At 45.2% G+C, this 26,662-nt stretch overlaps 2 protein-coding genes across 3 annotated transcripts; one reads left to right on the forward strand and one right to left on the reverse strand.

Annotated features, from left to right (window-relative positions):
• Window positions 1-539: 539 nt before the first annotated feature.
• trnau1apb (tRNA selenocysteine 1 associated protein 1b) lies at window positions 540-20,737 on the forward strand. Of its 2 annotated transcripts, XM_080010593.1 has the most exons (10): window positions 540-703; window positions 2,077-2,174; window positions 3,342-3,441; window positions 5,051-5,103; window positions 6,400-6,528; window positions 6,968-7,084; window positions 9,125-9,422; window positions 10,583-10,622; window positions 11,587-11,731; window positions 20,360-20,737. In XM_080010593.1, exons 1-9 carry the CDS (start codon window positions 668-670, stop codon window positions 11,721-11,723), a joined length of 1,008 nt encoding a protein of 335 aa, XP_079866719.1. In that variant the 5' UTR covers window positions 540-667; the 3' UTR covers window positions 11,724-11,731; window positions 20,360-20,737. The 2 variants fall into 2 exon arrangements, with proteins under 2 accessions (XP_079866719.1, XP_079866718.1); XM_080010592.1 differs by lacking the exon at window positions 20,360-20,737 and having other exon boundaries at window positions 11,587-12,481.
• Window positions 12,631-17,614, reverse strand: fitm1l (fat storage inducing transmembrane protein 1, like). Its single transcript, XM_080010595.1, has 2 exons — window positions 16,426-17,614; window positions 12,631-14,090 (listed from the first exon to the last, which is right to left on the reverse strand). The coding sequence occupies exons 1-2, from the start codon at window positions 16,602-16,604 to the stop codon at window positions 13,415-13,417; spliced, it is 855 nt and encodes a 284-aa protein (XP_079866721.1). The 5' UTR covers window positions 16,605-17,614; the 3' UTR covers window positions 12,631-13,414.
• Window positions 20,738-26,662: the final 5,925 nt, after the last annotated feature.

Genomic DNA, 26,662 nt, shown 5'->3' on the forward strand with positions numbered 1-26,662 from the left:
ATTTATCTTTATTATAATGATTTGATTATTATAATCTTTATTATAATAATCATAATGTATTTTCTTTTCTTTTTTTTAGAAAACAGTATTGTTGCATTTCAGAAAATGGAAAATAGACTGAACACAATTTAAAGAGGGGATCGTATACTCAGAATAATAACAAAAGGGCCAGAAGTAATTTTACACCAGACAAAAATATTGTAAGACAGATATTACATGTTAGTGTTTTCAGTTGAATTACAAGGAAGTTCCACATTATTGCTCAAATAAATTCAGGAAAACAAATCAAATACGTTTTTTTGTCGCCAAACTTAAGAACTACGGATCTGCCAATATCGTGATCAAATTTATTATAAAAAAAAAAAAATCGAATCTTTGGTCTTTTCTTGGGTCGTTGAAGGAACCTGACGCCACGTGGTCCCTTCATGACGTAGCAGCTCTGACGGCGGTTGCAAGCCGCCAGAGGACGGACTTTTAATTTGAAGGTCCCAAACCGGAAGTTACGACTCCTGCGCTTCCTGCCGGACCGGTCGGACGGGGGGAGAAGCGGGGAAGTGTGGAGCCGCGGAAGGGAGGGATTCTGCTTCGTTCGGGGGTGGAAGGGCGGACAACGAAAGGCCCGCGGTGGTTGAATCACACCGGCGAAGAAGCCTCCAGTCGGCCCGAGATGTTTAACAGACAGACCAGCCTGTGGATGGGTGATGTACGCGCGCTTTTTAGTTCCGCGTCCAATGGCCCCCGGATGCTAGCGGCTAGCGGCTAGCGGCTAGCATCTAGCTGTACTGTACTGTACTGTACTGTACTGCACTGTACTGCACTGTACTGCACTGTACTGTACTGCACTGCAATGTACTGCACTGTACTGTACTGCACTGCACTACTGTACTGCACTGTACTGCACTGTACTGCACTGCACTGTACTGCACTGTACTGAACTACTGTACTGCACTGTACTGAACTACTGTACTGCACTGCACTGTACTGTACTGCACTGCACTGTACTGTACTGCACTGCAATGTACTGTACTGCACTACTGTACTGCACTGTACTGCACTGCACTGCACTGCACTGTACTGTGGGCTTAACCTAGTTTGTGTATTTTACAGTAACTGACCCCAGTGGGCTCAGCTAGCACGGTACGCACGCCTCTGCCGTGTTCACCTGCGTGCTGAGCGACTTCTAACACGCGCCCTCTGTGGTTTGGGAGCACAGGTTCGGGATGTCTTACTGCTGCTTTCATAACGTTCACACACACACACACACAACACACAGTTGGGAAACGGCCACGAGTGTGTGCGTGTGTTGTGGCGAAGCAGGTAGAGGTAGACATCTATGAAGGTCAGAAAACGGCATTACTTCACTGTGGTGCGGTGTTAAAAGACAACATTTGACTATATCTGGTCTCATATCATGATATTTCATGGTTTCATGGTTCATTCTACTGATGTATCACACAGCCCTGAGTACCAATCGAACACAGTACCTGACAGTGCTTGGTTTTCATTTGATTTCAATATGTCATAGGAGAGATTAAGTGCATTTCACGGCTACCTACTATTAAAAAAATACACAGAGAGGAAATGTCGTTTTGAAATTATTTTACAATTGAAAGATCTCCCACTAAGGAAGGTAGTCCACTGCAACAACATAGTCAACTATTTGCCCTACAAAAGAAAAGTTTGTCCTACAAATGACTAAACAATTTACTGTTATTAATGTAAACTTGGACATATCTGCGTTAATGCCTAGAAGTCTTCACTGTATTTTCCAGCTAGCGTCACAGGATGCCACTTGGTAGTGTTAGCAAGTGCATGTAGGAGTGATGAAGGGGTACAGAAACCAGGCGGAGGCACCGATAATAATATAATAATAATGTCATTATAAACAAATAGTGGTCATTATTCAGAAATAACTGGCCACTGATTACCAGTATTTACAAAATCATGATTATGTCATAATTGTTATTTCAGAAGTTGTGTTAAACATTTGACTGCCTTATAAATAAATGATACAAGTAATGGTTTGATGGTTTGTGCATTTTCCTCACATCAAAGCGAATTGTTCTGTGTGTTTAGCTGGACCCGTACATGGATGAAGCCTTCATAAAGCAGGCCTTCAGTACCATGGGAGAGACGGCTTTCGGGGTCAAGATCATCACCCACAGGATTACCGGGTATAGCACTACATCTGCGTCAAAACACTCGTTACCACTACAGTCTCCAACTTCATTAAAGGTCATCTTCTGTCAATGATGAGCGGATTGGTATTAATTTATTCCAATTATTTCAGAAAGCTGTCAGGCTGACGGTCTAGTATGTGTTAATGATTCGTAAATTCAGTTAAATATCCCCAACAAACATATGCCCTTTTTTGTTGGCTTATTACAAAGAGAATTGTATACATTTTTATTTATTGTCAATGTTTCACAACTCAGCAGAAATTACTAAATAACCTTACTCCCATTTCACTTCACAGTCAAACGTGTGGTTTGTGGCTCCTTTTACTTTAATTTTAAGGCATACAAACTTGCCGTTTGGTTGACTATGTGATGAAATGGCTCCATACTGACATGTTCACTGCTGCAAAAAGCAGAGCGTTCAATTTCACAGAATGGTAGTAATGATTTTTATGAACAGCATGGGTCCCCCCCCCCCCCCCGCCAACGTGCCAATTATGGGAGTACCGGTGTTGTGTCGAGTTCTGCCTGCCCACTGAGAACTGCATGCACCCCTTGGGAGCGCGCGCAGCTAAAGCGGAAATTACCGACGTGCTCCTGTAAGGTGCATGCAGTTCTCGTCAGGCAGGCAGAACTCGGCACATATTTTCTCCGCTGCGTGTCTGCGAATAATTGGCCGTCGGAACAATGGCATGGCACCCCCGCCCCTGTTCTGTTCCGTGAATTTTTCTGACACCAACCTGCTGTGTTCAGCAGCCTCTCTGTGTTCCGGCACCTCCTGATTTACAAATCACGGACAAGCAAATAGTGTAATTACAAAATTTGGCTGAGAAAATAACTTGGATTGCGTGTATGAGCCATAGAACTGCAACTGGATAGAATGTGCACTGTAGCACAATACTACACAGTACAATCTCTCTGTAAAGGCAGATCATGGAGACATTTGAATCGCTCGCCATCTCAAAAGGGCATCAAACATTGAATCCAAATATACAGCGATTTTAATCATTAGGGAGGATATGCAACTATTTGCCATGTTTAGTTGCTAAACATTGAGTGAAGCCATAAACTTGAATTTCATCATCGTACAACAAGCTTGCGATCACTTACTAAGAGACATTTGAAATGCCCCCTCTGATATTATTTGCTTCTTTGCCTCCATAGTGGTTCAGCTGGCTACTGCTTTGTGGAGATGTCGGATGAAGCCAGCGTCGACCGCTGTGTACACAGGCTAAATGGAAAACTGGTCCCTGGATCAAACCCGGTGAGTCCTCTGCCATTACTCCAAAACATCTCCACATATTTTACCTTCATTCCCTTGATATAATTATCTCTGCAACTTTGAAATGATTGTCTCTTTTCAAATATTTACCAGTGACGATTAAATGCCACCTTCCATCTGTTTTCCCAGTGTGAGCAGTGCTATCCAGCAGTGCTCATTTATTGCCTGTCTATATTTGGTTAATCTGAACATGGATAGCGGAGCTCCACTAGTCTTGGCCCTTTCCATCCTCGTTAGCACAAAACAACACAGGAGCAGGCACTCAAAAATCACGCATTGTCCGTGTGTCCTCTGTGCTCCCTTCACATGGATACACGCTAAGCGCTGTCTGCTTTGAAAGCATTTTTTATATATAAATGGGGAATATATATCAATATATATATAATAGCTTGGGCGATTGTGCCAAGTTAAAATTGTCCAATCGTGGCCCGGGTGCACGTGCATAGAACATAATGTAATGCAGCCAGATCGTCGTCACGTTCCATTTATGTGGTCGTAATTAATTCAGACAATACACTGCACAATGAGTGTTAGAACACAAAGTCACAAATACTACAGCCAATGTGTCCCGATTTTTACATAAGTATAATAATCAAAAAAAAAAAAAGATTATTCAGCCTGTACTTGTCGGTTTGAACATTGTAATTGATATTTACAGTGAAAGAAAAACAAATGTTATTTTTGCCAGAGGTGAAAGCTGGTAGTAACAGGCAAATGAAGTTGCACGGACACTACCTGTGTCATCTACATGTAGTAAAACACAATAGTCAACTCTCACCTTATGTTGCGGCGCAGTAGCAGACAGGTAAATGTTGTAATAATCCATGATCCATCCAATGACCCTCACCCTAGTTTTAATTTTCAAAGCTCTCTTTGTTTACACTCGCTCCCACGTGCAGATACCGTAAAGCACCGTCATGTAAAATGTTCAGTTCTGCCGCTGATTTGCGACATGAGCGACCGTATATGCAGCTGTCCTATCAGGTGACGCGATCAGATCACGCAATCTATTCGTCATTAACGGACAGCAGATATATCCAATGAGACACAGTAAACTGCACTCTCACAGTTTCAATGCTCGACAGGATTTTTCCCTGTGAGATAAGAAAAGAAAATCGTCAATCGGCGATCGATCAATCGCCGATTGACGATTGAGTCGTCATCCTCCCCAAGCCTACTGTATAACATAATAAAAACATTGCTTTACCTAAGCTTGATAGCACACCATTCATGTCTAACATTTTTAATCTTTTTGATTGCCTGCTGCCGTGTTCTAAGGCGTGGCCTGGCACATGGGCCAGCCAAGCTACTGAGCTCCCCTGTCTGTCTGCCTGTACATGCTGCCGAAGGGGGCTGTGAAGCTGGTTGTATATGAATGTACTTTTGTTGAAGCTGGTGGATAGAGTCTCTGGTAGGAACTAACTGAGGAATGGGCTAAAGGCTGGTCTGTGTGGTGGAGGTATGTAAAACCAAATAACCACAACCATAATAACAACTCTTTTCACTTTCCAGCAATATCAGTGCTATACTACAGGACTTGCTGGTGTGAAGTTGGGCTTAGTGTGTGTGTTTTTTATCTCCCCATGCGCAGCCCCGGAAGTTTAAGCTTAACTATGCCACCTACGGGAAGCGGCCAGAGGCAGGGTACGTCACGTTCATTTATTTGTTTATGTCTTGGAAATGATACAAACCGTCTTAATGTCAGTTTAACAAGCATACAATCGACAACAACATCTCTAATGTCATTGTTTTCACTACACGCTTCACAACCTCCTGTTTTTCATTTTATAAAACCTCTTCATGCACTCCTTGTAGTCCAAGGCCTCCTCGTCTGGAGGGCCAGGAAAATTGTTACGGTGGTAACTTCTTTTTTTTTATATCTCTTCTCTCTTTCAAACTCATTCCGGGCTCATTTGGAACGATGTTCAAGTGTGTCACGTTATCTAAGGAAGCATTCATAAGACTGAAAGGAAAATGCTAAATATGAGGCTAAACAAAGGAGATGTATTCTTATTTTATTCTTATAAATTAAGTAAATTATATTATTATACTATTACTAGGGGTCCAGCCCAACCCCTTATTGTTAATGTAAGAGGAAAAATAAGGAAAAATAATCAACCAAGTTCGGCATAACACAGCAATACGGTTTATTTCTTGTTTGAACTGCGCTGTCGCAAAGACCTTGTGGTTGAAGTTTCATCCAAGTCGATCCATGTACAGATTCCTTTTGAGAATGTGCAGTTGGACCTTGTCCAGTGTGCAGCGCGGAATCATTCACTCTGTAGTGTTTACAAGTTACCAAACTATCGATTTACCTGTGTATTTATATACCTGGTAGAGGTCAGTGGGTGTTCGTTGGTTGCCCGCGCACAGAACTGTATCCGTGAGCGGAAAAGCATCCTGGCGAGGGAGCATTTCAGTTCCGCGTGCACAAATGTGGCCCCGTGAGCTCGACCCTCCCTGCGCCCTCCAGCGAGCAAGAGTCTGCGCACGCCGAGCAGGAATGCCCCCTCGCGAGGGTTTTGAGGCTAATTAAAACCTTAGAAAAACACCTGTCAGAGTTTTGTCAAGAGTTGGAGGCCACGCAAAATCTGATGGAGGCGGTCGCCTCGTAATCCTCTATGCAGGAAAAACCCTGATGTCAAATAATGCCTGAAGCAGTGCTGAAAACTCATACAATATGCAATACATGGATTAAGCACAGCCTCCGACCCTGCCTTCACTGTAATGAAATATTTACAAAAACACTATAGTGTCACTTTTATTTTTGCAAAGAAACATTAACCTGTTATAGTCTGTATGGCCATTCAAAATATCATGAAGAATTATATTTCAGTAATAGTAATAATATATCAGTATCAGTAAGATGATGCTGTTGACTAGGTATCACAAGGAATCACTCACGTGAATGTGCTAAAAAGCCGTCACCCTCCACTCCAGGCCTGAGTTTTCGGTGTTTGTGGGCGACCTGTCCTCTGATGTTGATGACTACCAGCTGCACCAAGTGTTTAAGAAGTACCCTTCCTGCAAAGGAGCCAAAGTTGTCACCGACCAGTATGGCAACTCCAGGTATTGCAGCCTTTCCAGAGGTGCTGGAAAGACCCCGATTAACTGTAATGTGATTTCTCATTTAGTTTTCTTCTTTTGTGAATGTTTATCTCTATATTGATTTTTAACTGTTTAGGTTTGACTGTGTTTGTAGCGGCGCTGTGGGCCTCCACCATCGGTAGCTCTACGTCTATTTTCCGTCAACAAGAACAGCCAAATGTATTCTTGCCATCTTACACTGAAACTATTGTTTTCCCCATATAGGATAAGCAAGAGCAACTCACAATTCAAGTGATGCTACCTCATATTAAAAAGTAAAACAACCAGTTTCAGTTCTATCATATTAATACCCATCATATTGTGTTTCTCATTATAAGTGGCTGTTTTGCTTTCTAATTACTGAGCACGGCGGCAGGCGCTGGTGGGGAGGTTGAGATGTGACTGTGCATGTCTTCCTCAGAGGGTACGGCTTTGTCAAGTTCGGGGAAGAGAATGAACAGAAGAAGTCCATCGAGGAGTGCCAGGGCACCGTGCTGGGGGGCAAGCCGCTCCGACTCAGCATCGCTGTGGCCAAGAGGTACCAAAGCACTCATGTAAAATTCACATCATTCTTTTTATTTATTTATTGGGTGATTAAAAGATATTCAGGTGAGCGGTTTTTACACCTTGAAATAACCGAGCAACGCTTGCTGTCGGCGTGGTTCTTCTGTCGACATGTGGAGATCTCACTTCTGGCGGATTTTATGCGAATTGCTTTTGACTTGAGGTGCGTGAAGTTGCTGGATTATGAAACAGCTTGTTCAAGGTGCATTTTAGGCAAGGTTTTGAAAACTAAAAACATCGCTTCGATAACACTTTCAGGCATTACCTTTTATTTTAACATATTACAATTACAGACCTTAGACCAATTACAGGCCTTAGATATGTGGTCCTGGATCTCATAGAAATCAGATATCTAGCCATGACTCCGACCAGTCATTCGGTTTTTTTGCTGTTTTTCCATGACACAGATCATGTTGCGTTGAATGCTAGAACCATGTACTTAGTAGGGGAGTCATTTTTCTGCAAATCCATGGTTCCATTTGACTTTCAATTTAAATATATTATTTTCAGTACTGACGGCTATGCCATTGTTAAATAGCATTGTATTGTTAGCTATCGAGTCTTGATTTGTAGAGAAATACAACTTTCTCAACGAGTAACTTTTATGTGAATAATTACAATTCTAAAATATAGCTGCAGGCACCAATACACAGCATGCAGTTTAGTCATTTTCAGTACGCATTACAGTTTTCCGGGTTCTGTGAAACGCAGTTTCAAAAAGAAGCCGTCTGCATGTGGCTGTAAACCAGGTTTTGTCATTTCTTTAACTCACCGTGATGCTTGTGTTAATACAGCCATACTCTTGGTTCCTCCAAAGGTTCTTCGAACTTACTGCGGTTTGAAAACGTCTTCTTTGAACTATTATAGTTTTTCGGGGTTTTTTAAAACGCAGCGCGAGTTACAGTTTTCAGAGTTTCCTTCAATTGCAGCATCGCCCAAGTTGTCTGTCTAGGTGTCGCACCAGGAAGTGGCTGGATGCAAATGAGTTCCGAGAGACGAAGCTTGGACTTTTATAACATTGGATGAAGATGTAACAAAGCGGCCCGCTGCTGAAACAAATGAAATTGCAACAGTTTTTCACTAATATATGCTCCAAATGTAGGTCAATATTAATCAAACTCGAACCGACAATGTGTCCGAAAGGTCCTGGTTTTAACGAGACCTGCACCATATCTGTGCGCTCTGCCATTGCCGTGTTTCAGATACTTTAAGCCTGAAAAACACTTAGGATTAAAAATAAAATAAGAAGTCAGAGCAATAACAATAGCAATCCAGCCCTGCTACTTTGAAGTGTCTTACCAACATAAGCACAGAAAAGCAGATGCCATTTTTGCCAAAGGGCAACGCTGGTAATAGAAGGCAAATTACTACCTGTGTCTTGTCTTCTACGTGTACTAAAACACGATCGGCGTGGTCGTCAACTCTCACTTTCGTGCGTCTGCGCGGCCTCCATATCGAAGCGGTGGAGATCCGCTGGTGCCAGGTAGGGCTGCAGATATTCCTCCATAATCCCATTAGAATTTGTTTGCTTTATGATTTTAAATATTCAGATATATTCAAATCAAAACAAGACCAAAACATTTATAGTCTATTTATTTATTCAAAATTACACAATGTAATGGTGATTTCAGTATTCTAAATTTCAAATTTTGATCCTGCAGCCCTAGTGCCGGGTGGGCTGATGCAGTGTGTGTTGTGTGATGCGACGCAGAGGACCCCGGCCGAGCCGACCTGCCATCTCTTCTGCATGACGTGTGTTGTACATGTGCACGTTTGTTCTTTCAGAATGACTTTCTGACCGCACAGAAATAGGAATTGAGTGATAACTAGGTGTCTGCACCCCTACCCCTCAACCAGATAGATAGGAATCTTTTTTTTTTTTTTCAAAGGTCTTAAAAAGTATTAAATTTGACTCTGATACCTGCGGACACCCTGGTTAAGCCCCTGCAGCCCCGAAGCAGAGTCTCACACTCTATAAAAAGAAGTGTGCGATCACTGATCTCCATTTCTTCAGCCAGAAAATGAGCAGCTACCAGGGAGGACAGGGACAAGGTTACCAGAGCAACTACACCCAGCAACAGGCGGGCTACTACGGCAGCCATGGTGGCGCGGGGCAGCCGGGTTACTACTCCCAGTGGCCGGGATACGACCAGTACGGCGGCTACAGCAGCACCGGCTACAATGGGGGGTACAACACGGGCTACAACTACAACTACGGGGCCTACGGATACCCTCCGCCTGGACACATGATGGGGCCGCCTCCGCCCGCGGGCATGCCACCCACGGCAACCGACATGTCTGGAGTTGGAGAGGTGATTCACGCACACACAAACACTTAAAGGATAGCTTCACTGTTTTTCAACTCGGGCCTTTTTGAATTGTAGCTTCCAGTCATTATAATAACTGTGCGGAACACTTTACTGTTGACAAACTTACCACTCTGCTGCATCTTCTCATGGGCCAAACATTTAAGACTTAAAGAGACATTTCTCAATCTCCTTTCCAAAAATGATCGGTCTTCATCCAACCTTGGCCTTTGCTTACAACAGGTTGCGGGTAGGATGCAGCGCAACTTCCTGTTTCTAGTCTGTTACCTCAGTGCGGATGTAGCCAAAAGAGCGGATTGGCAGTCGTTAAAACAATCAAACCCTGAAAGACCCGATCAAAGGTGTGGTTTGCCACCTTTTTCAACATATAAAGACCGGTTGACTATGTTGTGCATTTTCTGTTTTCAGAAGGGACGTTTGACATGTTTTTAAAGGCTTAAACGTTTGTCCCTTTGGGCTGCGTTAAAGCCCAGTGAGGCGGTTCAGCAGAGTGGTACGTTTCTCACTAATAAAGCGATGAGTGAGCTTGTGCTATGGACGGATATAAATGATGGAAAACACATTTTAATAAAGCCTGGGTTGAAATATAGCAAGCCTATCCTTTGATGCCTGCATATCATAATTTCTGCTTCAGTCCAAACCTTTTTAGCTGTCTTCACGTGTCTCTTCCGTCGGTGCACATTTGAGGGCTCATTGTCTCAGCCACCCATTGAAGGAAAACAACAGTATTTTTTTTTTTTAACCAATACCTAAATTTTTGATCGTTTGGAGACCTGTTAATGGATCCAGTATTGAGAGAATGTATTCAGCCAACTGTGGGTGCAACTAAAATTCCAGAGTCACTAATCTACAGATGAGCTGGTCCGTGAAGCAGCTCCCTGTGTTGTCTTCAGTGCAGTGAAAATCCTCTACCTGACTTTTACGATTCGCGGCAGAGAGAAGTCTGCTGCTCAAGCTCTCAAGGAAATTCCTTTTTTTCTTTTTCCTGAAAGACAATCCCTGCGCGTTCCTTACAGGGATTGTCGTGGTTCCGCCGCAAAGGAGATCTTGAACAGAATTAAATGTTTATTTACTGGTGTAATGTCCCTGTAAAGCTAGTCCGCACGCAGAGTAACTGGGGCCCGCTCCTCTCTCGTCCTGAACAGGAAGGCCACGAGGAGACGGGAGACGCAGACAACGGAGAAGGTAGCACCCCCGCTCGTGTTTGTTTTGGTTTTAATGTGAAGGGTTTTTTTTGTTTTTTTTTCGGGTTAACTTGTTAAAGAGGCATTTCCACCCCCTGGTTTGAGCCTCCCTCCAGCCACTGCACAGTCGAGGTAAAGGCCAGGCAGTCGGGGTGAGAAGGGGGCGTCTATTAAAAATAAATAAATAAATAAATAAAAATGGGCGTGGCCTCAAAGTCCTCACTCCGTCACTTCAGGGCGATTGGTGGGGATTGCATCGCCCCTTAATAGTTTGACCAGGATTGATGTTTCATTTGTGAACAGACAGAACAGATATTTTACTTGACTCAAAAACACATTCTAATGCTCAGTACAGAACCTCTTTAATTAGGTTAGTTATCGCGTTGGTTCTCCTGGGGGGTGAACCATACACATTCAATGCACGGCGAAGCGCTAGATTCCCTCCTATAAGTGGACAAAACGCAAGTTTAATTTTAACTGTGATGCATAGCCAACGTCCCCCAAGCGTGTCCATCTGTGGAACCATACAAACAGCCCCATTAAGCCGTTCCACTTCAAACGGGCTGTAATTCCTGCTAAAAAGGAAAAGACAGGCCGGGTCTCTCCGTCCTGCTTAAAGTCTAGATCGATCCTACTTTTGTGGTCAATGAATACAATCGTTTATATTCGGTGTTATGTTGTACGGCATTCCTTTTTTTTGCGGTATCAAAACACGAATCGCACTGTAACTGGCATGTTATAAACGGGAAAGTCGTCGATTCGAAACATGCAAATCTGAATTCGTAGCTTTGAACGTCCCTCCCATCTGTATCAAGACCTCCATCTAACGTGTGTGTGTGTGTGTGTGTGTGTGTGTGTGTGTGTGTGTGTGTGTGTGTGTGTGTGTGTGTGTGTGTGTGTGTGTGTGTGTGTGTGTGTGTGTGTGTGTGTGTGTGTGTGTGTGTGTGTGTGTGTGTGTGTGGCAGAGCCGCTGCCCGACGTGGACGTGGACCAGTGCAACAGGGACTTCATGCAGCGCAGCGAGGAGCTCTACGACGCCATGATGGATTGCTACTGGCAGCCCCTGGACTCCATCACCTCCTGTATTCCCTCGCTCTCCTGATGCCTCAGGTTCTCCTTCCTCTTCTCCGATCCGCGACCCACCGCTTCTGATCTCTGATGACAATGTGACGCCAGTAGCAAGGCTGATTTTTAGCTCTGACACACGCACACACACACACCCTGGTCTGAATGAAGACTTGGATGCAAAATAGATGCAATTTTTTATCTTACATTTTCAAGCTGGAAATGCGTTGTGCCTGAAAAGTTTTAAATACCTAGTGCACTACACTTCGATGGTTCTTGTTCTGGGTCACATAACAATGAATTTGGTTTGTCGTCCTCAACGGTGCGTTCTGTGCGGCCTTTTCACTGCGTCAGGCCAAGTCATGATTTTGTTTCTTTTTTTTTTTTTTTTTTTTTTTTTTTTTTTTTTTTCATTAAACTTTAGCGGGTGTCATATTTATTAAAAACAAATAATAATAACACAACATTGACCAAAGGTCATGGGTTTATGAACTTTGTTCATCCACAACAGTCTACATAATATATCAAAATACCAGAAAGATACCCTTTTAGCCTTTTATTCCCCCCCCCGATTTGTTTATTGACAGAGCGTTTGAGTTACTTGTCGAAAACGTGTGCAAAAAAAGCCATGTGATTATAAATGTCATATCTGCATCTACCGAGCTTTGAAGACTGCCCTGTTTTACCTTCATGGTTTGGATGTTCTTGTTCGGGACGCTTTACTACATTAACCAAAACAATGCCTTTGTTTTCCTTGTGGGGGAAGGATGGTAGCTGTGTGTGTATACAGTCTTCAGTCTGTCTGTTTTTTTATTTTTTTTTATTTTTAATGAAGGAGTATTTTGGTAACCCTGTTCTTATTTTCACATGTTTTTAAAGTTGGACTTGTTTTGTTTTGGTTTTTTTTGTTTTTTTTCCAAACATTAAATTGGAAGTCTACAACGTTGAAGGTATAACCAGATTTAATCAACCAAAATCTGCAATCATTTGTCAGTGTATTCCATGCGGGAAATATACTTTTTATATATAAGCGATGACTGATAGCTACAGCTTCATCCCCCTTGTTGGGTGAAATTGATGCTGTACGTATGTAATTATTTAGATCAAATCAGATGTCCGGTATTTTGTACATACAATGGAGACATTTTGTCAATAAAATGTATTTGGGAGGAAAAATGGCCTTCATGATGTCTTGGTTATTTAAAAACAATTAAACAAACTTAGGCCTCCACTATTCTGCAGTTGTTGCTGTCTTAGGAAAAACAATCTGAAAGCCTTTGAAATATATTTACTGAAGAGGGTTCAGAAGAAGGTGGCTTTACATGCAAGCAGACCCACCACCTTGTTATTTCAGTTAGAGGAAACTTATTGAGCTTATATATTGACATCACATTCTTTGAGTGAAAGAAACAACGGCGGTGTAGTGGCCGTAGCAAAATCCTCAGATAAGATGAAAAAGGCCCCGAGAATATTGGGCCTCCTGTTGGCAGCCGCAGTCACTCTACTGTAATTGTTTTGCTGTTCCTCTTATAAAGATGGAGTGAGTAACCGGTCTGTTTCTTTATGTCCACTTTCCCATTGTTGGGTAGAAAATGTTTCCATCGATCCATCACACGCCACAATCTTGAACGGCTTTGGCACTTCAAGCCAATTAACTAAACGTGTTGATGAGATCCGTCCATCATGTTTGGGTAGATAAACGTCCCTCTTGTATCGCCGTCGCCGCTGCTAGTTGCGTTGTTTTTGGCTCATTTCCTTTTCTGCGGTCTTGGCCAGCAGTCCTAACCCGGGCAGTCCTGGGCAGTACCAGCTGGGGCCTAGTGGGTACCAGCCTTGGTACAAGCCCCTCCAGGTCAGGCAGCCTAGAGCACCCCCCAGGAGCTGTGTGGGGAACTCGGGGAAGTAAGCCAGGAGACAGAACAGCAGGAACACCCATAATGTCAGCAGCAGAATGCAGAAGACAAAGAGGATCCTGAGAGGTGCTCCTGAAATCCCGCCCACGTTCAGATAGGGCCCGAACACCGCCATTTCTTCGGCCAACAGCAGGCAGCAGATGCAGAGCAGGAAGATGTCCTCCGAGACCTCGTACCCCCGCCACATCATCCCGGCCGCCAGGCACTCGGACTTGCTCTCCCCTTCCCGCAGCAGCAGCAGAGGCTGGCCTGCCGCCGCGGCCGCCTGCCTACCCTCCAGGGGGGCCGCTAGGGGTTCGTAGCAGCTACCGGTGGCGTTCTCTAGAAGGTCCAGGAGTTTCCGGAAGCCCAGCCACAAACCTCCGGCCACCCCGAGCCGGGAGAGGTGGCGCAGGGTGAGGGAGATGGACCGGCGGGCGGAGAAGGAGAGCAGGAAGACGAAGCACCCGACGAAGATGCAAGTCCAGCCCCAGCCGGAGCGCAGGAACATCCTAGAGGAGTGGGAGAGAGATGGATGACAGGAGGGTGGAATGAGAGGGAACAAGGAGAGATGAATGATCGGCAGGCAGATTTAAATCCCTCAGGACAGCAAGACACATGACCCTGATTAAGCGACACCAAGCAGTAAAAATCTTACAATTGAATTTTGTCACGTTGGCTTATGAAAATGATTCTCGGATCAGAATGGCATTTAACATTTAATTAAAATGAGGACAGGATTCCCATAATAATGCCGTGAATCATTGAACAATCTGGAGGTCTCGGTCGTTTTTGTTTTTTTCCGACCCAATCTTATCTAACACAAGAGAATTCTTGTCTCCTATGATTAATTTCATGGGGGTTGGTACACTATTTTGGAAATGTGTTGCTAAGGTGATTATGCGTTGTTGGAAGGCCACGTAGCTCAAAGAATGTTGTCACAATGAAGGGTTGTGTAGCTCGTCAATGTAAAGGTCAGCACGCATATTTCTCCCTTGTCCTTTTACTTTCCTCTGATGTGCAAAACTCTGTATTTATATGAAGGAACTAATAAAGAGTAGGGCCGCCCTGAGCCATAACTCACTTTTTCAGTGCTTGTGCGCATACGTTTGGGCTTTCTGATGGGCCTGGATTCAGTCGGTCGTTTGTGAAGCCGTTGTGAAACACGGCCCCTACGTCTGAAAGTAACTCCACCCGCGGCTGGAGAAATAACACAGAATAACAAGCGCTGCCGCGAAGACCAGCATAAATCTTTTAAAAGAGAGGGGAATGAATGCTGAAGCTAAAAACTGTCCGTGAAGAAACTGCAGAGGATAGAACCTTGTGTTTAGAAAATACCTGTGTTTCTACTATAGGCTTAGTTGCGGATAGACTAGGCGCTGTGCGTTTCCCCAAACAAAACCAATTAATAGTGTTTTGTTTTATTTTTTTATTGTAGATGTATTTATTTTGTTTTCCGACATTTACATGAAACAAAAAATCCCAGCGTGCCGGTGTGCCCCCCACAAGCTTGGAGAACGGCAACAAAAGGAACAGGCTTTTAAATGAGGCCTTTAGATCTAACATGAGTGAACGTTCAGCCGCTGGAATTGCTTATTCATCACCTAGACTTTGTTCAGAAACCGATTTTGGTGGACTGATATGGTGAAATAAGTGAGAGTTTGCAGATTAAATACAGCAGAACCCAGAATAAAGCTCAAACCCCGTTGGGCTCACAGAACCTGGAACTTGTGCTCGAATCCAATTGGCTCATAGAACTCGGGGCCTCGAGAGGGTGGCTGCATCCCAAAAACTCTTGTAAAAAGTCTTGGAACAGGATGATTTAGAGGGATGTTAAAATGTCTCCAATGCATCATCTTGAGTGGTATTTATAGCAAAAAGACTTTATCTATATTAACTTGTGTTAAAAAGGAGCATAATGGGGCCCATTTGAGAACAGCGTGCCTCTCTCTTCCTGTAATGCTGCCTTACAGTCCGTGTGTCGTGGGATATTATATGATCAAGCATCCAGCTCTCTGAGGATGAAGGAGGTGAAAACTTTGCACGCTGCTTCTTTCCTCCAGAACTTCCCACTAAAGAAACAGTGACGTTTCGATGAGGTGGTTGGAGCGGCCCTGGCAGCAGGTTTACCGACACCCTGCATTATCAACGCAGAGTATGGGGACATCATGAGGGAACAGCCCTGTACAATGCCCTCTTCGTCCTTGGCTGTGATAAGACCGTGCAGAGCTGCTTAGTGTTTGTTATTTTGTCCACCCCTTTATACGTTTTGTCTTCCACAACAAAATGAAGAGAAATCTCCCCAATACACCCTCACCCCGCCCACCAGCCCTGCTTATGGGAACACAAGCTAACAAAACTCACAGACCGCCCCCCAAACTCTTGTTGGTCAGATTTGACCACACAAAGTAGTGGGGATAATAAAAACATCCGTCACCTTTTTGGTCCCTTCAACCAGGCTTCATGTTAAGAGCTTCACATCATGACACAATCCCAGTATATGTCAAATATGCCTCAAAGAAAGAAACTGGTGGAACTGGTTCCCAATTTCAACATGGAGGGGAGGTGGAAAAATAAACAGGGATTCAGTGAAGACTTTCCCCTGCAGAGCAAACATGAGTAGGAAGGATGTTTTTCTTTACTGAGCTGCAGACGGGTCATACAGTATAAAATCAGATCAGTGCTGCAAGGACATTTTTATTTTAAGGGTGCCAAGATCACCTTGAGTTCTCGCCCATGCAAGTTATCCAAAGCTAAAAGTGGTAACGATCTAATCGCTTTCCTCTGCAAGGCGTTCTTTTTGCATACACAAAACGAGTAAGGTGTCCAACCAGGAAGTAGCCTCACCTGTAGAGGAAGTGGGTCCTCTTGGCGAAGACGCTGTACTGGGACACCCAGAGGCTCAGGACGGGACCAAATACCACCACCCCCGACAGAAACAGAGGAAAGTGTCGCCGAAACACAGCGTTGGCCAGGATGCCGGCCGCCAGGTCCGTCAGGACCACCAGCACCGTGTCCAGGAACATCTCCAACCGTGTCCTTCGGGTTCCGACGGATCCCAACCGAGTCTGCTTCTGACCGAGTCTGGGAGAACAGACTGCGTGCGGCTCTGAGCACAGCGGTGTGGCTGCCAGCTCCTACGGAACCGGTTTTCACCTCAGGGCCCAGGTCATGCAACCTGTTTCACGTGACACGAAGAATGTGATCCGCTGCACAGGGTTTGTCACGCACTCCTAGAGCTTTGGATTTCTTTACGCTTAACAGGGGAGCAAACCCACAGGACTGCCAGTTCAGTTTCCAAAATCTGCCGTGAAAAATGTTAGAAGTCCGCCTCTGCGCGCCTCTCATCTGTGAGTGGCACTGGCGAGCAGAGTGTCGTAACGGACGGTGCAAAAGGTGACAGCTGCCTTTAAACTTTCCGCTCGCTGCACAGATAGTCTTTGAAAAATGCAGTGGAGGGGAATTCCAGAGTGTTCTCGAAGCTTCTGGCGTGTCTCAGCACCCTCGGCGCCCTTCAGCTGCTGGTTGGCCGGCTTGTGCACGCCAAGACAACAGTACAAACAAATCGCGCCAGACTGCCCTTAGATGTGAAAAGCTGCACGTGCAAAGTTGTGGTTTTGGCCCCAGCTCACGGAGACGCTGTGGAAGCGGCGTTTCCGACGAGACTCGGTGGACTTCCCACGGTGCCGTGACGTGCAGACTGTATCCCCCGACCCGGCCAGCGCCCAAACGTGAACGCTGACGTTGACCCGCGGCCGCAGAGTTCTTCCTCCTGGACGCTGAGGTACCTGGGCCTGGAAGCTCCTTCGACCCCTTCCTTTTGCCCGGCGGCTCTTCGCCGCAGCGGATGCCCCCCCGGCCGCACCTGTTCCCTCACCTGCTGGCTGGCCGCCCGCTGGCTGCCGCGGCACACGGGATTGGCAATGGCCGCCCCCGGATCACACCTGCAATATCGCCCCGAGAGATTGCAGTCGGGGCGGCGTCTCCTCTTTCCCTCTCACAGAAACTTCCCTGTTCCTCGCTCCTCTTGCCAAACTTCTCCTACACAACCCCCCGCCCCCCGCTCTTTCTCTCACTCCCACGGGTGCGGCCCCGCCCTTTGGATCTGCTGTGTGTTCTCACCCTTCCATATGTACCCCCCCCCCGCTGCCTCCCCCCGGGGGCCTCGGCGGTGTCACGTTGCTGCTGCTCAGAAGGAGATAAGTCTCCAAGAGGTTCAGCCGGCAGCGCGGGAACCTGAATGTCACCGTTATTTAGGGTTTCAGTCATTAAAAGGGGGGGGGGGGGGGGATTGAAACCAGTCCAAATTCCAAGTCGAGTTTCCCCCAAAATAACAGTTGGAGGCTCCTGCCGCCGACAGACTGTTCCGCCTGAGCTGCGCAGCTCGGTTTCAAACGCCGCCGCCGTCATTATTTAAAAAAATGCGGCGCACAAAGGTCAAAATAAAAATGTAATAATGCAACTGCTGCAAATGTCACATTTGTTGTGTGGGGGTGGGGGTGGGGGTGGGTGTATTAATAGCAGTAACCTCTGTCCTGTATCAGTGTTGGGGCTCAGCTGTTGTTGAGCTGTTTCTGCCCGTCACCCAGCTGCTCCACAAACCCCCACCCAGCCCTCCGCTCATGACCATTCCGCCCCCTCTGCGCTGCTCCATTTGTCCGGTCGGGGGTGAACATGGCGAGGACCCCGCCTCGAAAATAAACGCTGAAGTACCCCGAACAATAGGCGGCAATGTGGCGAGAAATTGAATAATCGCTTTAAATAACTTTACCGACCACGAGCTCCTCCTGTTAATGACCTCGCGATTACGCGATTCACGCCGCCCAGGAGGGGCCCGGGTCGCTGGTTCCACTCCTTCGGCGAAGCTCTGCTCGGGGGACTGAGGCCTGTCCCGCTCCCCCTGCTTTTAAGCATCCGGCTCCGGTGTATTAATATATCACCGGCAGCGTTTTCCCCTCCAACCCTCCCGCCCCGCCACCCCCCTCCGCTCGTGTCCCCGGCTCCTCCTCATCTTCCGCCCGTCTGATCCGCCGTGTCTGACGGAGCCCAGACGCCGTCCGTCTCCGTTCGAACCCGTCTCCTGTCCTGAGATACGAGTTGGCCCGGTTTCGCCCGTTTTAAAAGCTAGCAAATAGAACCTGACATTTACACTCGCGTGTCTCCCCACTCGGCACGGGGAAAGGCAGTCAAAAATATCCGCCGAGACGCGGCAACCAACGTCTTGTCGGCGGGAACCTGGAGCGACGCGGCGGAGCGGCGGTAATTAATTTGAGCGAGAGGTTTTGATTCTGCGGGAAGTTCAGTGGCTCAGACGGGAACGTCTTTCGATCAAAAAAAGAAAAAAAACATGAAAAACGCATCCGAAAAGTAAGACACGATCTGTTACACCCCAAAATAACATTTTTGCACCACGACCAAAAACATGATGGCGTTGAAGGAAAAAAATATATAATATAATATAATAATATATATATCGAGCCCCAAAAGTTTCTCAAGTTGTCACGACTATAAATGACTTTTTGGCTTTTTTAACAAGAGTTAACAAAGTTTTCCAGTTCAAACCACACGTTTCCTTCGGAGGCGTCTCCTTTGGAAAGCCCCTTTGTCTCGGTGACTCCAGGCAGAGGCGCTGCTTTCGCCCAACGTCTACGTTTATCGCCTTTAAACGACTCGATTTCAGCAGCTCGCTGTAACCTTGACTCAACATTGTAGGAACCTCGTTTTTTTAAAACCGAAAAACACATTACTACGGAAGCCCCGAAGGGCTGGGTGCGGGGGCAACTTTACGCCCCCTAAAGTCGTGGCCTCCCCAGGTTAGAGCAGGGGAGGCTCAGTTGGACAGCGAGGTTCACGAGTTTAAAAAAAGGACGTTGAATCAACTGACCTTTAAAAAAAATTAAATAAATAATCAAAGCGTGTTATGAAGAACAAAACCAAACGCCTGAAGGAGGGCAGCCGTTTGGCCCCCGGCTGCAGGAGGCGCAGTGTGAGCGCCGGGAGACGGGTGAGGCTGCGGGGGCCCGAATCGCGTCTTCCGGACCCTCGGGCGGGCGCTCCTCCTCGCCGCCACGCGCGGGACGGCTTTCACTTGACCTTCAGTCGGAGCTTTCGTTGAGCGCTGACCTCCATTCGGGTTGGACCCCGGACGTTGTTTTTGAGTTGGTACGGGGGTTTTTTTTTTGGTTTTTTTTAATTATAAAATTAATTGAGAAATCACATAATCATGAAACACCTTAATTGAGAAATCCGAGATGACCATTTTAGATGTATTCTTTTTGTTTTAAACGTGAAGCAAGAAAACGTGATTTTACCAAAGTGATCTGAGGGATTTATATTTAGATATATATTAATACAGTGTGTGTGTGTGTGTGTGTGTGTGTGTATATGTGTATATATATATATGTGTGTGTATATATATAAAATATGTATATATATATATATAGATAGATATATCTGTCTTTGCTATTACCATTTCAATGACCTGGTATTATGACATCTTCATTGAGTACTTTCTCCAAAATGTGTATTTGAAATGGACAAAACGTTATCTTTAAACATAATATCCAAACGGCAAACAGTCAGTGTCTCGTCTGTTTTACAAGAATCTGTTACAGGGATTTATTTGAACTGTTATTCAGAGGTGTGTGTGTGTGTGTGTGTGTGTGTGTGTGTGTGTGTGTGTGTGTGTGTGTGTGTGTGTGTGTGTGTGTGTGTGTGTGTGTGTGTGTGTGTGTGTGTGTGTGTGTGTGTGTGTGTGTGCGCGCGCATTCATTTTCCACAGGAACCTCAAAAGCCTTCCCGCCGATCCGCTGCTCCCTTTTACCCCGGACAGGAGGAGGCACCCCCAAATTCCGGGGGGGAGGTGGGGCCGCCGCCCTGGAACCGGAGCTCCGGGCGTGAAGGATGCTGCTCCATCCCCTCCACCCGGCTGCCGGCCGCCGCGAGCTTTGAAACGTCCCTCCAGGAGGGCGGGACCTGGGGCGTTTTGAGGCTTCCGGGGGAGGAAAAGTGCTTTGCGTCTCAGATCTGGGATTTGTGTATTCCCGTCTTGCTTTGGCTCTAGAAGCGAGCCGGGGTTGGTTGAAAAGCGTTCAAAGTGCCGGCGGCCATGTGGACCCCGCCCGTAGCTTTTTAAGAACATGAAACCTGAGAGAGCGTCACAGAGGAGCGTGTTGGCTTGTTGAGCAGGTGGAGGATGTGGCCTCCAACAGAAAGCGCAAGCCTTAAATAAATGTACGAGATTGTAGAATCCAAATGAACAATGTGTTGTATGATCTGAAGCATTCAACATGATTAATAATAATAAGAATTATAATAATAATAATAATAATTAAAAAATCATAATAAATAATAATAATAATAATAATAATAATAACCTTAATTTCAAGATTCAAGATTCAAGAGGTTTATTCGTCACATACATATACATACTTTCATACATATACATACTTTCATACATATACATACTTTCATACATATATGCAGTGAAATGTATTGCAACGCACCCGGTGATAACACAGAATATGTCCTCGGAAAAAATTATTTATTAGACCAACTAAGTGATTCCTAAAACGTAATACAGTAAGTAACTGCCGATGCTCTTTTGGCGTACATTATGATAAAAACGGAAAAAAATACTAAAATGTGAAAAAGTCAACCGGAGCGCCGGCGCAGGCGACCGCAGGGGGCGGCGCCACAATCGCCTGTGGAGCAACATGTAACTCAAAAGTGTTTTGCATTTAATTAAGGCTGTTAAATGTTGACAATAAAAGCAAAGTAAACAAGCAAAATGCATTTTATAAAAGTCAATATTATACCCATTTTCAGATTTTGGGTTCATCAGTTGAGACCATGAAGGATCACGATTTCGAGTCCCGGATTTTACAGTGAAGACTATAAAGAACAAGCGAGTGCACACACACACACACACACACATCTGCTTCATAGAGATGGAGCAGAGATGTCTCTGTTGTGCACTAACAAGATAAAAAAAAACAAAATAATTTCCATTCCCATATCGGGATGATTTCACAGGAATTCCCTCAAATCTTCAATCAGAAAACCCCACCCCACCCCACCCCACCCGTCGCAAATCGATGAGCCCAGCACCAGTCGCTGCTCGCTTCTGGTTTGGAGGAGACGCTGGAGGAAAACATGTGAATAATATATCTGACTTTCGCTTGAGGGTGAAACCAACAACAGCTTTTTTGGGAGGAGGAGGAGGAGGAGGAGGAAAACCGGGTTCCGTGGGTTTTTATTTTTTGTTTTCCTTTATTTTTCTACTTCCTGTTCCATCCTGGAGCCGACACGCGTCCAGAGGAGGAACAGGCAAACAAGTCTGAGGTGGGCGATCGGATGGATGGATGGAGAGAGACGGGGAGAGGGTGGAGGGAGGGGTGGAGGGGACTCTGGGCCTTTCTGCAACGCTCACTTTCCCTCCATCACAGATCAGGAGGGGTTTAAATGAGGTTTGAAGAAAAACTCCCTTTTTTCGGTGCTTGTGCACGTACATTTGGCTCTGGTGGTGGTGCTAACGCACACACTGTGGAGTGCGACGACGCCGCCAGCTCTTCAGTAGCTTCAGTCAGAAATCACGTGGGTCAAGTCGAGTCGTTCGCATTTCCCAGGTCAAGTGGAGGCTCGTTTGAGTTGGAACCGCTCCCCATCCGAGCGTCTCCGCCGGATTTCCCGGGGCCCTCCGGTAATTTGCCCTTCCCTTCCTGCTGTTCTGCCGTTTAAATATTTTCTCGCAGATCTCCCATATTTTTAACCTTCCGTAAATAATTTGAAAATTTAATTGAAAGAAAATTGAAAAAAGTTGGCGGTTCAGAGCGATCTCCGCTCCTCTGTGCGTTTCTCCAAACCCAACCAATAAAAACAGTGTTTTTATTGTAGGTGTATTTATTTCCTCCGTTTCCTAATTGAATGAAACAAAAAGAACCCCCCCCCTCACCCAAGCTACAACAGTTTCGGGTGGGGCGTGGGAAGCAGCAGCTCATTTGCATTTAGAGCGACGCACACAGAAACAGCCTGTCGAGAACAGGATGGGTTGGAGGCACGTTACAATGCCACGGATGCATAATCTGAGTGGTATTTTCAGCAGAAAAACTTCAAAAACATGTTTTTGGGGACCTCAGGAGATCTATACTAACGTGTGCAACACGGGGCATAACACGGCACCGGCACCTTTAAATATTTTAACTTTCTTCTGCGATCTTCAAAACTGGAATGAACCGCAAGACCCTTTAATAATCGACTCCTGTTACAAGACCCTTGACATAACATGGATAACATAGTACTCTTCTTTGGGTTCATTGTTTTTATTTTATTTTTTTAGTTTTACAGGGTTTTAATAATAAAATTGAATAAGAAAATTACCTGTCTATATATATATATATATATAAATTCTGCACACATTTTATACAAATTCACCCTTACTAATCTATTTCTACTTTTTGTCGATAAGGTTACAACCCCATGGAAGTAACGTCCATGCAGTGTCTTTCCATGAAGACCTACTGCCACCGTGTTGTCGGCGAGCAGCACTACACTGCACCGCATCACAAGACAATGCATACAATGTCATAATATTTATATTAATAATAATAATAATAATAATAATAAATATAGCTGCAGGCAGCAATGCACAGGGTTCAGCTTATTCGTTCTATGTACAATTGTATATTTCAGTTTAATAGATTACTTCTCTCTATTGTAATGCAGATAACATTCATGTAACTTTAACATTAATTGCAATTCAAATTATTATGGAATAATTTGTTGTCATTGCTATAACTTACCTTGTGGCATTGAAGTACATCTGGAGTCTCTGTGACGGTAGATGGCGTTGTCTCGTATACCTAGATTATGAGGTATTCATGTCGATCTACGTTAGTATTATAATATATAACTATATATAATTATTTTGTGAAGTTGAGTTTTTTCCATGAAATAAGAAAAACGTTGTGATACACTATTTCTGTGGCTGATTTCCATTGCACATCTGCATGTTTTCTGACACCTGGCTGGATCTTGAACGCTTCACTGAGTTGCACACTTCAGTAGTTTTGAGAGACACACTAATGACATTTTAAGTATTTTTTCAAATTCTATTTTTCATATTTTTCCGGCAAAATTGTGTGGACCACAGATTTGGAATATCAATCTAACAGATCTACTGACCTCTACCAGGTAAGAAGCTATTTAAATATGCACCTAAATCGATAGTTTGGTAACTTCTAAACGCTACGGAGTGACCGATTCCACGCCGCACACTGGACACGTTCCAACTGGACATTCTCAATCTGACTCTGTACATTTATAGGAAATAATATGATGATGTCATAAAGTGTCTGTAAATCTCATCTCGTTCATTTCAGAACGAGACGTGTGACGTGTCAGTTAATCAAGACCAACTGAATATTTGGGGTCAATGTTGTTTGGTTTTTCACTAATATCTGCTCCGTATGTGGATCAATTTGGAAGAAAATCGAAACCACAAGCTCCTTGTGGCATAGCGGTTTGAACGCCGCCTCAACCGTCTTCGTCGCTTATGCCGGAGTATGCGTTCCAGATAGTTTTTAGCCGGGTTGGACATATTTTGCCGTCAGACATCCTGCGGGCTTGGCCACTTATAACTAAACGATTCCCACTGAAATTGTGAAAGGTGAGCGGGCCCCCATGCAACAAAGAAGTGGAGAAGCGGCAGCCCCCTAGGGGCAGAGAAGGGATTGCGAGGGGGTTTGCAGCTCAATTCCTTATTGGATTCATTTTTGTTGTTCGTTGGTTTGTCGTATAGTTCTTACTATTTTTTTTACACCTCCAGCTAAGGTTCGAATCTTGGGCCTGCAGCCCCCTAGGGGGCGGGGAAGGGATTGCGGGGAGTCACCCTCCCCACAGAACCGCCCCAGTGAGATTCAAACCCAGAACCTTGTCTTTGTCACGGTTCGGTGCTTAGTGTCCACTCCCAGCGAGAAGCTCCCGGGTTGGACCCTCACTGGGGCGTCGCTGAGTGGAAAGTGCATGTTCATGTTGGATTCCTTCCTAAAACACCGGCACCTGCTGACGGGACCACCCCTAGTTTAAATGCCTTGCTCAAGGGCATCGGCAGGTAAAGACGGAGAAAACACGCAACACCCTGCAGCACTATCCACGAGCCTCCGGCATTCACTCAAATCACAAGTACATAAGGGATGGGGATATCTGTTTAAAATGACATTTTGATGCATATCGAGGTTTTTTTGGGACGCAGCTGAAGTTCTTGTTCATTGTGACACTGGCTTCAGTTCGGGGTTTCGCTACTATTGAATTTTACTAGTTGCCAAGACGACGAGTCGCCTTTTACCTATTATGTAAGCAAGCAGCGAGAGGAGTTCTCGGCAATCTTGGAACCCATCGGCTATCGTCCGATGCCGATTTAGCTTTTTATTTTTTGTCTTGTTTGTTTTATGTACCACTTACTACTTGTGAAACAATCCGGTCGTAGACGTCGTCTCTCTGCTCCAGCTCCATTCTCGCGTCTGAAGCCGCTGATCGGACTGTAAACAGTGACGGGTGCACGGAAGAGGAAGTCTTCCGCCCGGATATCCGATAGCATGGCTGAAGATATGAATATAAATACATATTCTAATAAATGATTTTACTAACACAATAATTATCGAAAATCTGGTGACATTGACAAATAATATGTTGTCCGTGACTGGTCGACTGCTTCCAACAGCACCGACTAGTGGTAACAGTAGTCGACGAGTCGACTAGTGGGTGAAACCGCTGACTTCAGCTGAGAGAAACATAGTTGAGTTGATTGACGTGGGCGATCCTGATGGTAAATCAAGACCAAGTCCAGTTTGGTGGAGGTAAGATGGTGCTGCAGCAAGACTGAACAGAGAAGACGCAGTTTGAGTTCAAAGGAAAACACATTTGACAGGAAGCAGAGTCATCAGAACGAGCCGCAGTGTCACGCATTTCTATAGATAGATGGATGGATAGACAGACAAGACGGATAGATGGAGTTGTGACGTGAGGATGAAATGAATTGCTGTTTGAATTTTCTGTTCTGAAGTGATTCATGGTCGCTGGGTCCAGGAGTCAAAGTGATGTATTAACGAGGGCGAGTCACTAACATCTTGAATATTTTATGACAAACATCTGTGTGAGTCCCAGAGCCCCGAGTCAAAGTGGCACTCAGGTTTGCTGAATGCCATTACATTGATCAGACGCTTTTATCCAAAGCGACTTCCAATTATTCAAACACCGACGGACGCAGCCATCAGGAGCAATTAGGGGTTAAGTGTCTTGCTCAAGGACACTGCAGCATGCTAGCAGGAGGAGCCTGGGATCCAACCAGCAACCTTTAGATTACTAGACGACCAGCTCTACCTCCTGAGCTACCATCCCCATACCAATGCCAGTCAGTGTCGCGCTCCCAGCTCCTCCTGGGAGAGGGGCGTGTCCCGTGGACCTTCTCTCCCCATTAAAGGTTAATGTCGCTTTGAGTCCTGGTTTTAATGATTCACACAGATGTTTGTCCTTGAATATGCAAGTGTTGATGTTCACCAACGCTACACCTTCCAGGTAAGTTGTTGTTGTTGTCGTCGTTGTTGTTGTTGTCGGCACACGGCGTCTTCCTTCCGAGATTTCTTTGTTTTGTTGACAATATGAAGGGGACCGTTAACCAGCTTTATCACAGGTAATAAACCCTTCATGCACCGGTGAGTCCCCATAGAACAGTGTTTCCAACATTTTGGAACTCTCAGGATCCGGTAGTTATTACGTTTTGCTTTTTTTTGTTTAGTTTTTTATGGGAAAGAAAAAAGATAAATACGATTCTTAGTCGTATTTCTCACTCTCAATGTCAATCCAATAACCTGGAAGAGTGGAAATTCTCTCTGGGCTTCGAAAATGTGTGTCTGCGTGTATGTATGTGTGTGTGTGTGTGTGTGTGTGTGTGTGTGTGTGTGTGTGTGTGTGTGTGTGTGTGTGTGTGTGTGTGTGTGTGTGTGTGTGTTGTGCATGTATGTGTGCACCTGTGCGTGTGTGTGTCTGTGTGTGCACATGTGCGTGTGTGTTGGTTTGAGACACAATC

This window comes from Zeus faber, assembly GCF_960531495.2.
Source record: "Zeus faber genome assembly, chromosome: 12".
NCBI lineage: Eukaryota > Metazoa > Chordata > Actinopteri > Zeiformes > Zeidae > Zeus > Zeus faber.